We start from the raw sequence: 15,932 nt of genomic DNA on the forward strand, positions 1-15,932 counted from the left end.
GCTTCCTGTACCATGATCAGTCTTCTTATCTGCCCTGCAACCACCACTTTCATCCATATAGGTTGCAAGAACCTTGATCCTGTTGGACAATTGCATAGGCTGAGGCTTTCCTGCCTCACTCACAGTTATACCCTCCTGTCCCTGACCATGGACGAAATCAGAAGACCCTATCCTAAGGGATGTGACTGCCTCCTCATACAAAGTGTCCAGATACCAATCCTCCTCCCTGATGCATTCCAGTGCTTGTAGCTTGGCATCAATCTCAATGACACCTCAAGCTGCAGACACTATACCGTATTTGCCGTGGATCATGCTGGTGTCCAGACGTGCCCACATTCTGCAGTCACAAGACCATCATCTCATTGAAACCATCAATGGGACTCTCTCTCATAAACCTCAGTTGAAGCTAGATCCATAGTTAATTTTAAATCTGAGATAGATATATTTTTGTTTAGCAAAAATATTAAGGGATGTGGGCCAAAAACAGGTCTATGGAGTTAGATTACAGATCAGTCATGATCTCATTGAATGGCAGGGCAGGCTCAAAAGGCTGAATGATCTCTTCCTGTTCCTATCAGCCCTGCCATCTTTATTGTGTGTTAAATCATTTATTCTTCTTAATTAATTTATAATTAATAAACACTGTTGCTCTGAAAAGCCTTTACTTGTGCCAGTAAACTTTAATCCAACTAATAAAACTTTATAATTACTAATAAATTGTGAGTTTTGAATATAAACAAGCAAAATATTAACTATTTTCCTGTAATGTCTCACATGTAAGTATGCAAATTTTTGAGGTGACGGGAGTAGTTGAGAAAATTGTTTAAAAGTATTGTTAAAATGTATATAGGGTCAGTTAATTCGCTAATAGAGGCATAGAGTCCAAAGGCAAAGATGTTTTGCTAAAGGAAAACTGGCCAGGCCTCAGCTAGAATGTTGTGTTCCATTCTGGGCACCACACTGGAAAAAGGAGGTTAAAGCTCTGGAGAAGCTGGAAATAAATTTACTAGAATGGTATAAGGAATGGGGGATTTCAGCAACATGAAAAGGTTTAGATAGTTTTCCTTGCAGCAAAGATATTTAAGAGCAGATTTTGTTCGGAGCTTTTCAATAACATGAATGGTTTTGATGGAGCAAACAATGTTTTCAGTGACAGAAAGGGGTCAGAGAACAGAAGTTTAAGGTGAATGGCAACAGAAGTAGAGGAGACACGAAAGAACATTTTTAACACAAGTTAAATGATCTGGAAAATTTTGCATGAAAGGATGATGATGGAAGCAGATTCAATATCAATATTAAAATGAGAAATGTATAAGTACAGAGCTATGGGGAAAGTGGTCTGGTATTAACTAGAGAACTCCACCCACAGGCATGATTGACCAAATGGCCTGTTTCTGCACTGTATCATTCTAGGATTGTAAAGGGCGATCCCATGAGACAAACACACATCACCAATAAGAGGTTTGTTTGGAACAGCTTTACATCACAGTTGCTGTATCGTTTGAAAGCTGCAGTGCACTATTCTGATCAGTGAAATGTGGCAAATCTAAAGGATACAGAATGTGTAATCATTTAAGTTAAAATAATAATGATCTTTATTAGTGTCACAAGTAGGCTTACATTAATACTGTAATGAAATTACTGTGAAAAGCCTCTAGTCGCAACACTCGGGTACACACAGGGAGAATTCAGAATGTCCAATTCACCTAACAAGCACGTCTTTTGGGACTTGTGGGACGATGCCGGAGCACCTGGAAGAAACCCACGCAGACACGGGGAGAATGTGCAGACTCTGCATAAACAGTGACCCAAGCGGTAATCGAACCTGGGACCCTGGCGCTGTGAAGCAACAGTGCTAACCACTGTGCTACCGTGCCACTCGTAAAAGAAATTAAAATTTCAAATAAACATGAAACTAACTAGGAAAGTGAACATTAAGTGTGGTACATTGATGAAACAGTATACCCGCCACAGTAGATGATGAAAATTGAATAAAAATCTGGAATTAAAAGTCCAATGATGATCATGAAACAAAAAACACTAACCCCTGCCTCCTCCCCCCAAAACTGTCCCCCACCCCTTGACGGCAACCACCTCCCCAAAGTGTAAGGTAAATAAACACCATCTCTTGTGGAACTCCTCAACTGCCTTCTCAGAGCAGATTTCACTTCCTCCAAGTACAGGAACTCCATTAGATTCCCCAGCTACGCTAGCACAGGAGAGAAACTGACCTCCACCCCAATAGGACCTGCCTTGAGCGATCAACAGGGTGATGGCTAAGAAGTCTGTTCCCCCCTTCCGTCTGCAACACCGGCACCTCTGCCACCCTGAATATGGCCTTCAGGGGACCATGCTCCAAATCCACGTGTAGGACCTCTGACATGGTGCTAAACAACGAACCCCAAAATTTGTCCAACTTTGGGCAGGACCAGAACATATGAACATGATTAGCTGGGCCCCTCCCACATCGGTCACAGCTGTCCTCCACCCCCTCAAACAGCTGGCTCATCCTCGCCTTCATTAATTGCGCCCTATGCACCACATTTGATTGAGTCAACCCCAGCCTCATGCACGGGGTTGAGACATTAACCCTTCGCAGCACCTCGAACCACAATCCCTCCTCCAACTCCATCCACAGCTCCTCTTGCCACTTGGCCTTAATCCCTTCCATAGATACCTTATCGTCCTCCTTGTTCTTACCGTAAATTGCCAAAATGATCCCACCTGTATCACATCACTGACAGCACCTCTTTTAACAACGAAGAGGACCATGCCACCGGAAAGCTTGGGAAGACCTCTCGCGAAGTTCGCACCTGCATGTATCAGAAGCCCTCCTCAAGCTGGAGCCCAAACTCCCCCCCCCCCCCCCCCCAACCAATTCCTCCAAGCTTGCACACCACCAACCCCCACCCCCCAAAAAAAAAAATCCCCCATCTCCTTCACTCTGTCTCCTCCCATCCCTGGAACCTCGCAACCATCTTCCCCGGCTTAAACCCATGGTTCCCTCTTATCTGCATCACGCTCCAGCCGGCCCTCAACTTAAAAAGTGCTGCTGGAATTGCCTCCAAATCTTCAGCGTGGCAACCACCACAGGACTCCCCAAATACTTCCCTGGGGCAAACGGTAGCAGTGCCCACAACCCCGACCCCTTACAGGAACCCACCTCCATCGGCACTCATAAGGCCTCTGTCTTCCTACTCCAGCTCCACACCTTCTCCGCATTCACAGCCCAGTAATAGTATAGTAAGTTCGGAAGGGCCAAAGGGACTGCTGCCTGCTTTGGAGCAGCGCGTTCCTTATCCTAGCCACCTTCCCTGCCCACACAAACGACGAGATCAGCCTATCCACCGCCTTCAAAAATGAAATTAAACCATTGTTGATTGTCGTAAAAATCCAATGTCCTTTAGGGAAGGAATTCTGCCGTCCTTACCTGGTCTGGTCTATATGTGACTCTCGATCCACAGCAATGTAGTTGACTGAAATAAAAGCAAATTACTACGGACACGGGAATCTGAAACAAAAATAGAAATTACTGGGCAACCTCAGCAGGTATGACAGTTGACTTAAAATACTCCCTTCAACAGCAATTAGGGATGGGCAATAAATGCTGGCCCAGTCAGCTACACCCACATCCCGTGAAATAATGTTTTAAAACCGCGCAATATCACTTTGATAAGTTTAGAAATCTATATATATGTGTGGGGTTTGAAGATATCTACATATAGGTATTTGTGCATATGTCTTTATAGCACACTCCTCAGTGACTGATTCCTCTTTGGATTTGTGATTGGGCAGTTTTTCCTTCCTAGCCCTATGAGAAATGCCTGCTGTAACTGACGTCAGGTTAAAGTGATAAGATAAAAGGTAAACGTTGTCTGTTCGCAATCTCAATAGCTTTCTCATTATTCTCTTGTTTCAGTGACCACTCGGTTGAACACTCTGCATCGCATCACAAGATGCTCTTCTGGCACTCACAACCTGAACAATATCATCAATATCCCAGCAGCAATAGCTACCTCCGGTAAGAATTTCCTTCTTTATATTTGTATCACTCACCTTGTTGGACAGAGCTTAACTAAATAGAACATTCTGAACAGAACAATTCAATGACTAGAACAACGCAAATGAACACTATCTTTCTAACAGAAGCACTATTTAACTTGGGAACGCTAGTGTGTATTTTCTCTCTCTCCCTCGCTGGCAATCTGGATCAGGAATGCCACACCTGTTGGCATGTTCTGTTACATTTTCACACTCCCCTTTCATCCCCCCTCCCCCCTACTAACCTAACCTTTCAGCAAAATACCATAAATGTTTTGCAAACAGGTTCAAGTGATGTTGATTGAAAGGAAAAATTGGGAGAGGCTAGGAAGAAAATATACCCCCCCCCCCCAAAAAAAATCCACTGGAGACACAGAGCAGTTCTGTGGACAGAGCCGATCTACAAATCCAACTGTAACGGGTCTGATGGAGGAATTTGCAGGGGGAAAGCCGACATTGACGATTATTTATACGTCTAATGGGGGGGGGGGGGGGGGGGGGGGGGGGGGGGGGGGGGGGCGAGAGACAGAGTGGGCAATACATTCCAGTTCCTCCCAAGGTTCAGTAATATTAACGAGCTTCAATCTCTCCCATATCGGTCATTGTTGCACCTTTGCAAGGCACAGTAGCCCATCAGACAGAGTCAGTGCTGGACCCATAACTTACTTAGGGTTCAAAACGACAACCTTTCAACATCTGTGAACCATTGGGCAAACTCATTCATATAACAAGGCCTCTTAAATTTTCCGAATCCGCTTGCAGTTTCGACTGGGCCAGCACTTTCCATTTTCAATCTATTTGGAACACCCATTGAGACTTCAAGTTTTTATGCACTGTTGAGTGTATGGGATTTTGTTTAATGCAGTTCTTTACTGCTTCGAACAAGTAATTTTATGAAGTTGCTGAGCTGTCTAATGTAGTTATTGGCAGAACAATTTTCTAACAAGTTAACTTCACCGAGACTACAATCAGATCTTAATGCTAATCTTTTTGTATGTAATGCTCAGCTCTCTAAAAAAGCTTTTCATATGGTTAACTGTATATGGGTGCACTGAAAGAAATTCCTTGACCCAAATGTTCCTGTTTGGAACTCTCATAGATAGCACTTCAGGAGCCCTCGCGAATTCATTACACTTTCCAGGAGAGCCTCCAAGTTGGAATGACAATCGCTGGTCTTGTTCAAAATCTGAAGTTTTTAGAGTATCGCGGATCAACGTTGAAGGAAATAATCCAGCTGCTGCGCATTTCCAGTTTTATTTCAGATGTTCATCATGCCCGCCCACTTAAGCATACATAACTGTTTATAGGAATGTAGGAACAAGGGTTTAGCTCCTTGAACCTATTCGCCATTCAATCTTTGGCTATCTGATCTTCATCTTGGTTCCTAACCCTAAAACCAATAGCTAACAAATATACACATATTCATTAATCTCGGTTTTGACATTTTCAATTTACAAAAACCTAGCTTTTTTTTAGGGGAACACTTCCAGACTTTCATGTAACTAAATAGGCTTGCAACCTATTTAATTCGAGTTGAGGTTACAGCGTTGTCTGGTCACCCGTGACTTGCACAGTTCAGGTATGCCGACTCGCAAAGGTTTTACAGCCAAATCCAGCCTCACTCAATCTCGAAAGAGAGCTGTGCAATCTCACGATTTTCCTGCTGGCATTTGCTCAAGGAGTGACACTTGGATCAGGTTCCTGAATTTCTGTCTACTGACTGAGTAAGAGGGGCAGTTCTGCGAGGGCCCAAATCTATGGCTGGCTATTTCCTTCAATAGCTAAATATTGCACAGAGAAAAAGCTGGAGATGGTGAGCTGGTGGTTGGGAGTTGATATAAATTTTTCACCTATTTATCAAATTCTTGCCAGCCTTCTCAAATCTTCTACCAACCAAGGTTATCTTTTTTCACAGTAAGCAGTCTTACAACACCAGGTTAAAGTCTAATAGGTTTGTTTAGAATGACTAGCTTTCGGAGCGCAGTTCCTTCCTCAACCTGAAACAAACATGTTGCACTTTAACCTGTTCTAAGACTTCTTACTGTGCCCACCCCAGTTCAACACCGGCATCTCCGCATCATCTTTTTTCACATCAGTATTGATGATCCCTCACTTAGCCACTGCAATCCTTCCCATCTCTATTCAATTCTCTTTTCCCTCTGCTTTTAAAACAGCACCCTAAAACACTTTTTGTAGCACTGAGCTGGAATATTGCTGAAAAAAGACATTTTGTCAAAGCTTTTTGTCTTGCACTCATCAGGACAATTGCAAGAATACCAATACAAGTTTGCAGCAAACTACCCAGCCTTCAGAACAGTGACCACGACACCACACAACCCTGTCATGGCAATGTCTGCAAGACGTGCCAGATCATCGAAATGGGTACCACCATTACACGCGAGAACACCACACACCAGGTACGCGGTACATACGCGTGCAACTCGGCTAATGTTGTCTACCTCGTACACTGTAGGAAAGGATGTCCCGAAGCTGGGACATTGGCGAGACCATGTAGACGCTGCGACAACGTATGAATGGACATCGCGCGCCAATCGCCAGGAAGGAATATTCCCTTCCAGTCGGGGAACACTTCAGCAGTCAAGGGCATTCAGCCTCTGATCTTCGGTAAGCGTTCTCCAAGGCAGCGACACGCTTCAACATGCGACAACACTGTAGGACACGCGACAACGCAGAATCGCCGAGCAGAAACTTATAGCCAAGTTTCGCACACATGAGTACGGCCTAAAACGGGACCTTGGATTCATGTCCCCCCCCCCCCCCCCCCACCACCACCACCACCACCTGGCTGGGCTTGCGAAATCCTACCAACTGTCCTGGCTTGAGACAATTCACATCTCTTTAACCTGGGATTACCCGTCTCTCTGGATCTGTAAAGACTTAATTACCTGCAAATGCTCGCATTCAAAGTATCGTCTTGCATCTTTGACTTTGTCTACATATACGTTTCTGGAACATACCTCTTCATTTACCTGAGGAAGGAGCAGTGCTCCAAAGGCTAATGATTTGAAACAAACCTATTGGACTTTAACCTGGTGTTGTAAGACTTCTTACTGTGCCCACCCCAGTCCAACACCAGCATCTCCACATCATGACCAATATAAGAGTAAAACAACTTTATACCTCAGCTTCTTCTCATACAGTACAACTTTGTTGTTTCCCCTGACATAGAACATACAGTGCAGGAGGCCATTCGGCCCATTGAGTCTGCACCGACCCACTTAAGCCCTCACTTCCACCCTAACCCCATAACCCCTCCTAACCGTTTTGGACACCAAGGACAATTTAAGGGCAGCACGGTAGCATTGCGGATAGCACAATTGCTTCACAGCTCCAGGGTCCCAGGTTCGATTCCGGCTTGGGTCACTGTCTGTGCGGAGTCTGCACATCCTCCCTGTGTGTGCGTGGGTTTCCTCCGGGTGCTCCGGTTTCCTCCCACAGTCCAAAGATGTGGTTAGGTGGATTGGCCATGATAAATTGCCCTTAGTGTCCAAAATTTCCCTTAGTGTTGGGTGGGGTTACTGGGTTATGGGGATAGGGTGGAGGTGTTGACCTTGGGTAGGGTGCTCTTTCCAAGAGTCGGTGCGGACTTGATGGGCCAAATGGCCTCCTTCTGCACTGTAAATTCTATGATAATCTATGAAACATGGCCAATTCATCTAACCTGCACGTCTTTGGACTGTGGGAGGAAACCCACGCAGACAGGGGGGGGGAGAACGTGCAGACTCCTCACAGTGACCCAGCGGGGAATCAAACCTGGAATCTTGGCGCTGTGAAGACACAGTGCTAGCCACTTGTGCTACCGTGCTGACATTAGGTACTCTTGCAGTTGTCCTGAGTGTAAGACGAAAAGCTTCGACGAATTGCTCCTAGGTGGGACTTTGGAGATAACGCGGGGGTGTTCTGTGTAGGGTGCTCTTTCAGAGGGTGGGTGGTCTCGATAGGCTGAATGGCCTCCTGCTGCACTGCAGGAATTCTATGCTATCGCCAGCGCTCTATCCAGCCCCACTACACTCTTCCCCCTCCCCCACAACAAACAGTATAAATCTGACCCTATTCTCAGTTCTCCAGCTTTGACAAAGTCGTCAAGACTTGAAATGTCAGCTGCCTTCTCTGTACGTGCTCAGATGTCTGAGCGGCCGCCACCTTGAGAGAGGCAATGTGTAGTCGTGCTGATGACTGTCCCCGGAATTGCGAATATTACAGCTTCGGCAGCAAACGTGGGAGGGTTTCTTTATCTCAATTTGACTTCCTTAACTTTTAGTCTCGTCTCTTTCCCCATTCTTTTGGTCATCAGCTGTCTTCCAATAAGCCATCTCGTCATACAGCATATCTCTGGAAGGGGTGATGTGTAATCAAGTCCCGCATTCCATGATTTGCCTGCCCTTAAATGTCCTGAGTTGGGGGAAACGAGTGGCAAAATTGCGGCCTGTCACCGGCATGCCCCCAAAACTGCCTGAGGAGCTTCCGACGCAGCAAGGTGTCTCCTACATATGACGACGTCGGGTTCTACGCATGCCCAGACTGGTAATCGGCAGGAGACTGAACTGCGCATGCCCAGATTGGTCAGCAGGACTGAAACGCGCATGCTCAGATTGGTGTCAGCAGGAGACGGAACTGCGCATGCCCAGACTGGTGTCAGCAGGAGACTGAACTGCGCATGCCCAGACTGGTGTCAGCAGGAGACTGAACTGCGCATGCCCAGACTGGTGTCAGCAGGAGACGGAATTGCGCATGCCCAGACTGGTGTCAGCAGGAGACTGAACTGCGCATGCCCAGACTGGTGTCAGCAGGAGATTGAGCTGCGCATGCTCAGACTGGTGTCAGCAGGCGGTTCTTCCCCAACTGGCCCGTGCAGCACTTCGGTCAACGTCTCAATGCAGCAGAATCGCGCGCGTGCTGTAGAGCTAGGCGGAACCTCTACTCCACTTGATTGGTGGAGGACGCTGTCAATTAGAGCGCGCCCCACCTCCCCGGCGCGTGCGGGCGGGTGTGCGCGCAGTGACGCGGCGGTTCGGCCAGTTCACCGGAGGTGAGAGTGAACGAGACGGGCGGCCATGTTTGTGCCGGAATTGGTGAGAGAGCGGAGTGGAGGAGGTAGCATCGGTCTCAGCAATTGGCCGGGCCGTGCTTGAGTGAGTTTGTTTCTGGCCAAGCGACAGTTTCGCTCCCGCCTTCGTTATTGTGACCGAGAGGAAGAGACGGCAGCGGCTGTATCTGGGTCTGAAGTGTTGCCATGGCCCTGTGAGTCGAATCGGGGGAGAGCGTGACAGCGAGAGCGAGGACAGGCGGCCGCCTCCTAGCAACCGGTCCGGGGGGTGGGGAGAGAGTGTGCGCACCGCTGCCGTCTGCAAGCGCCCACTCACTCCCCTTACCCCCAGTAGCAAGGCCTGGGCCACTCCGGTCTTTGCCATCTTCACTGACCATGGCCTGGGTGCTGAAGATGGACGAGGCCATCGAGTCCGGGCTTGTGCACGATTTCGACTCCAGTTTGTCCGGGATCGGCCAGGAGCTCGGCTCTGGTGCCTATAGCATGAGGTGAGAGGTGAAGGGCCCAGAGGATTGAGATGCAGGGGCTTCGTGCAGAATGGAGATATCTCCTGGACCTCCATGTCTTTTGTTCCGTAGCAAGAATAAGGTTACCACTGGGATCGGGAAATATGAGCTGCCTTTACCACGACGTCTGCTTTTCAGCAACGTCAGTGGTGCACATATGTTGGGGCTGTTCCTTGTATTTTGATATCTTGGATTGCTCGTTGTTTCATGGGCCATTTTCATGTTGATGTTTTCCAGGAAGTCAGGTTTGATCTTAATATTCACATGATGTAGGTTGTTAAATAGGGTTTAAGATAAGGAGTTAGACTGTAAATGTATTGGAAATACAAATCATCTCTGCCCTTGAAAAAGGATTGTTTTTAAAATAACGAAACTGCTGGTAGTACACAACAGATCAATCGACATCTGTAGAAGCGAAAATAAAATAAGGGTTCTTGAGAACTGAAACTGATTTCCAAAATGTGTTTGATTTTGACAATGCCAGTTTCTAACTTGTGCCTAATTCTCCCTGCCTTTGTATTTGCAACACAGCTCTAATTTCAATAGGTGTATGATATTGCCTCTAGGATTTCAGTGAAGTGCAACAAACTTGACATTTTAATATTTAATGATTATACTGCAGGATTTTGCTATTCTGTGTATCTATTGGGAGCATTTTAAACTGTAAGTAGAGGATAGTACAAGGCTAACGGTAGGTGTGATAGAAAACTAGTAGTGGTGGAATCAGTTTAGGTTATGCTTTTAACGTAGAATAATGTCCCAAGGCATTTCACAGGCTGAATAAGGAAGATGCAGGCATAATATGGCATTTAAGTATAGTTTGTTGACACCAGTTAGAATGTAATGACAACAAAACATATTTAAACAATTTATTATTGCTTTAGAATGTGAAGTTGTGAAAATAGGTGGCAGATCATTTTCTAGCAGATTTGGAATTGTCTTTTTCTTCATTTGCCTTTTGATTTGTTTAAAAAGTATGATTTCTGAGGAAGAAAAACATTTCCAAGGATTGGCCACAAAGTTAGCTGGAAGTTGTGAAGCAGATGAGTTTGTATTGGGCCATTAAACAATCCCCAATTAAATATTAGGAACACAGGAGCTGTTTGTTTTTGGTTCCAGTCACCACTCTGCTCCTTTGCCAAATATCCCATGAACATGACTTTATGTTCTTGGTTTTATATTTGACTTCGAAGTGAGGTTCCATCCACACCTGCACCGTCTCTAAATTTGCCCTTAAGTTTGCCGAGGAGGACTTCGACCTTGCCTCAGATTATCTACTACTGGAATCCTCATCATGCCTTTACTACATCTAGTTTGATTATTCAAAGACACCCCAGGCTCATTTCTTCACGTTCTGCCCTCCACAAGCTTGAGGTAATTCAAAACTCTGCTTGTGCCCTAAATTCCACCAAGACCTACACATGGATCTCCCCTGTGCTTAGGGCGGCATGGTGGCACAGCTGTCTCACCGGTCCAGGGACCCGTGTTCAATCCTGGGCTTGGGTCACTGTCTGTGTGGAGTTTGCACTTTCTCCCATTTCTGCGTGAGTTTCCTCCAGGTGCTCCGGTTTCCTCCCACAGTCCAAAGATGTACAGGTTGGGTGAATTGGCCACACTATTGCCCTTTAGTGTCCAAAAAATGCGTGGATTAGGTGGGATCATGGAGATAGGTTGGGGGAGTGGACCAAGGTAGGGAGCTCTTTCAGAGGGCTAGTGTAGACTCGATGGGCAGAATGGCCTCCTTCTATAGCAAATCTGACATCCGATCAAGAAAAGCCTCGATATACAAATTCTCAACCTGTTTTCAAATCATTCTTGGCCTCTTCTCCCTATCTCTAGTTTCCTTCAGCTCTGCAATCCCTCTAGCTTTATTTGTTCCACAAAATCTCACATTTTCAGTATTGCTGAATTTAATCACTCTACCATTGGAGATTGTGGCTTCAACTGCCAAGGCCCTAAGCTCTGGAATTTTCTCCCTATATCTCTGTGTCTTCTTTCTTCCTTGAGCGGCTCCTTAAAATCTACCTCTTTGTCTAACCGTTTTGATGTGGAGATGCTGGCGTTGGACTGGGGTGAGCACAGTAAGAAGTCTTAAAACACCAGGTTTGTTTCGAATCACTAGCTTTCGGAGCACAGCTCTTTCCTCACCTGAGGAAGGAGCTGTGCTCCGAAAACTAGTGATTTGAAACAAACCTGTTGGACTTTAACCTGGTTTTGTAAGACATTTCTCTAATCTTTTCGTCATCTGGCCTGGTGTATCCTTGTGTGGCATAGTATCATACTTTGTTCCACAATGTTAAGCCCGCATGGTGGCACAGGGGAGATCCATATACAGGTCTTGGTGGAATTTAGGGCACAAGCAGAGTTTTGAATTATCTCAAGTTCTTTGGGACATTTTGTTATGTTAAAAATTCTTATATAGATGTAAGTTGTTATCATAGGTATAGGATCCTCCTTTTTAGCTGGAATGTAAAATCTAGCTGGGTGATATCAATTCAGAAGTTCTGTTGAAAGATCACAGCCTGAATCATTAACTCTGTTTCTCTCCCCACAGATGCTGCCTGACCTGAGTATTTCCAGAATTTTCTGTTTTTATTTCCAATGCCCAGCATCTGCAGTATTTTGCTTTTGTCAGAGGACATTGGGTTTGTTATCATCGATATGAGATTATGAAGATCATGATGATTGCATCAGATTTGGGTTTCTCAGGGGCAGCATGGTGGCGCAGTGGTTAGCACTGCTACCTCACGGCGCCGAGGTCCCAGGTTCGATCCCAACCCTGGGTCACTGTCCGTGTGGAGTTTGCACATTCTCCCCATGTTTGCGTGGGTTTTGCCCCACAACCCAAAAGATGTGTAGGGTAGATGGATTGGCCATGCTAAATTGCTCCTTAATTGGAAAAAATGAATTGGGCACTCTAAATTTATGAAACAAAAATTGGGTTTATCTGAACATATTTGATAATTAACTTGATATATATTTTGTCTTTTAAATGGTCCAATATGGAAGTGATTATAATTGAAAACTTAGTTGAAATCTTTACATTCAGGGTAATTGAGGAAACTTTGGGTTATTTTAAAGTTAACTAAATTTTCTGCAGCATTTGAAGTAAAAAAATATACCATCAGTGAAAATTTGTATTCAGTAATATAGGCATGAAACACAGTGAAGTAATCTTAGATTGCGGCAGCTCCTTTCACCGGACTTGGGGTATTTACCAGTCTGTCAGATTTTAGAGAAACACTTGTTAAAGAAAAACTAAATGCTGAAAATTGGAAGTATGTTTTGGGAATACAGTGAGGTTGTCAGCATCTCTGCGGCGAACGACAACAATTTACAACTTAAGGAGGTGGGCATTCAGTACATTGTGTGCACAAAATTTTGCTAAAGTCATCCAAAACTAATCCCCTTTGTTGGAATCTCACTTTTCTTGAGTTTCAGAATATTTTGTCCTCCAACCACTTGCTGTTACAAAGCATTCCACATTTCAACAGTCCTTTGAAAATTAAACTTCTTTTCTCTCTCCTCATTTGAAATGACTATTTTAAATTCATGAGCTCTTGTCGGAGTCGCCTGTATTTACTGTCAAAAGCTTTGATAATTTCAGAAACGGCAATAAAAATCTCTACTTGGCTTTCTATTCTCTATTGGAAATGTCTTGAGTGTCCTCTCATAATTATACTCCATATATCTGGCATCCTATTGGTAGACCAACCTTTCATGTTTTCCATAGCTTTAGTGCTCTCAGGGCACTTAAAACCTACTCTGAATATCTTGAACAGATTTGTAGTTTATTTACTCTTGTACTCAATGCCCATGTGTAAAACCCAAAATAACGTGACTTTTAAGGTTTCATCTACCAACATATGCACATCTGTAATAAATTTCATCTGTTGCCTATTTGTCCATCCTACTAACCTGTTTGCCAAAACTAATACTTTCATTACATCAGTAAATGTATACTGAGGATAAAGAATTTACCTATGCATACTGAGGATAAAGAAAGAGCAAGTATTGACCCTTAAGTACACTACTTTCTTTCAATGTTGTGGACCACACTGATAATTTGTGTGTGAAGCCGTGGACGTAGGTAGGATTCTAAATGAATACTTTGCGTCGGTGGTCACTAGTGAAGGGCCGGTGTGGGAGAAGGACTGTGATAAACTTAAAGAAATTAATATAGACAGAGAGGAGGTTCTGAGGGCTCATTCAGACAAATCTCCAGGGCCAATAAAATGTATCCCAGACTGTTGAGTAAGGCAAGGGAGGAAATAGCAGGGAGGCTGGCAATAATTTTCAATTCCTCCCTGGATGCCGAAGGTGCTGGAGGATAGCCAATGCAGTACCATTATTCAACGAGGGAGGAAGGGATAAACCAGGAGATTACAGGCCAGTCAGTCTAACATCAGTGGTGGGGAAACTATTGGAAGAAGTTCTGAGAGATCAAATTGATTGCATATGGAGAGGCAGGGATTAATCAAGAACAGTCAGCAGAGTTCTGTTAAAGAGAGGACATGTCTGACCAACTCGATTAAATTTTATGAAGAGGTGACCAGGTGTGTAGATGAGAGCAATGCATTTGACGTAGTCAACTTTGACTTGAGCGAGGCTTTTGATTAGGTCCCGTATGGGAGATTGATAGCGAAGACAAGAGCCCATGGGATCCAAGGAAATTTGGCAGGAAGCAGAGGGTGATGGTTGAGAAGTGTTTTTCTGACTGGAAGCTTGTTTCAAGTGGAGTCGCTCAGGGATCAGTGTTGGGACCCTTGCTATTTGTGGTTTATATAAATGATTTAAACATGAATGTTGGAGGATTGATCAGTAAATTCGCGGATGATACAAAAATTGGTGAGGAGGATAGCCTTAGATTGCAGGAGGACATAGATGGGCTGAAACGAAAGGGAAATGCTGGAAAATCTCAGCAAGTCTGGCAGCATCTGTAGGGAGAGAAAAGAGCTAACGTTTCCAGTCAGATGACTCTTTGTCAATCGATGGGCTTATCAGTGGCAAATGGAATTCAATCCCGATAAGTGTGAGGTGATGCACTTGGGCAGAACAAGTAAAGCAAGGGAATGCATGATAAATGGCAGGACCCTGAGAAGCACCAAGGATCAGAGGGACCTTGGTGTGCATATACATTAGTCCCTTAAGGTAGCCGGGAAGATGCAGTGGTTAAAAAGGCATATGGTATACTTTACTTTATTAGCCGAGACACAAAGTTTAAGAGCAGGGAGGTTATGCTGGAACTGTATAAAACATTGGTTGGGCCACAGCTAGAGTATTGTGTGCAATTCTGGAATCCATATTATAGGAAGGGATGTGATAGCACTGGAAAGAGTGCAGAGGAGATTTACCAAGATGTTGCCTGGGCTGAGGTTTTAGCTATACAGAGAGACTGGGGTTTTCCTTGGAGGAGAAGAGGCTGTGGTGGGGACATGAGTGAGATGTATAAAATTTATGAGATAGATAGAGTCAATAGGAACAAACCTTTTCCCTTGGTGGATGGATCAATGACCAGGGGGCATAGATTAGGGGGAAGGGCATGGGATTTAGAGGGGATGTGAGGAAAACCCTTTTAATCCAGAGTCTGGAGCGCACTGCCTGAAAGGGCGGTGGAGGCACTTGCGACACCAAGGCTATGGGCCAAGAACTGGAAAATGGGATTAGAATACGTGGGTAGTTTTTTGCCCAGCGCAGACGCTATTGGCTGAAGGACCTTTTCTGTGCTGTGATCCTCTATGACTCTAACTGAAGCAGCAACCGTTTATCCTAATTTTTTTTCCAATTAGGGGGCAATTTGTGTGGCCAATCCACCTACCCTGCGCATCTTTGGGTTATGGGGGTGAGACCCATGCAGACATGGGGAGAATGTGAAAACTCCACACGGACAGTGACCCGGGGCTGGGATCGATCCTGGGTCCTCGTTGCTGTAAGGCAGCAATGCTAGCCACAGTGTCGCCCACGTTTATTCTAAATTTGCGCTTATCTGCCAACCAACTTCCTGTCTGCAGCAGTTATATTTCCTTTTAGAACTGATGAAGTGTTACATGCCTGGAATGGCATATTCTGTCATTTACTTTACAAATCTTGTGTATTTCTCAAGATATTAAGTTTTAGTGGAGTTACAATTATTTGTGTATATTTATATACTAACTTTGTTGATTGTAGACCTGAATCTATAATTAAAAGCTTTTCTGCATAAGAACATAAGAACTAGGAGCAGGAGTAGGCCATCTGGCCCCTCGAGCCTGCTCCACCATTCAATGAGATCATGGCTGATCTTTTGTGGACTCAGCTCCACTTTCCTGCCCAAACAC

General features: G+C 44.8%; 1 protein-coding gene across 3 annotated transcripts in view; it reads left to right on the forward strand.

The window, feature by feature from the left end:
- The first annotated feature begins 3,922 nt into the window (after window positions 1–3,922).
- The window catches only part of LOC119972714 (upstream-binding protein 1-like), a 123,954-nt gene continuing 111,944 nt past the window's right edge, over window positions 3,923–15,932 (forward strand). Inside the window, exon 1 of one of the 3 annotated variants that reach the window (XM_038809911.1) lies at window positions 3,923–4,021. In XM_038809911.1, coding sequence (XP_038665839.1) covers window positions 3,957–4,021 — 65 coding nt within the window. In that variant the 5' untranslated portion in view covers window positions 3,923–3,956. Of the gene's footprint in view, window positions 4,022–8,976; window positions 9,598–15,932 lie in introns of those variants that run through there. The other 2 variants (XM_038809910.1, XM_038809912.1) reach the window with 2 other exon arrangements.

The sequence above is a fragment of the Scyliorhinus canicula genome, chromosome 10, assembly GCF_902713615.1.
Source record: "Scyliorhinus canicula chromosome 10, sScyCan1.1, whole genome shotgun sequence".
In the NCBI taxonomy this organism is placed as follows: Eukaryota; Metazoa; Chordata; class Chondrichthyes; order Carcharhiniformes; family Scyliorhinidae; genus Scyliorhinus; species Scyliorhinus canicula.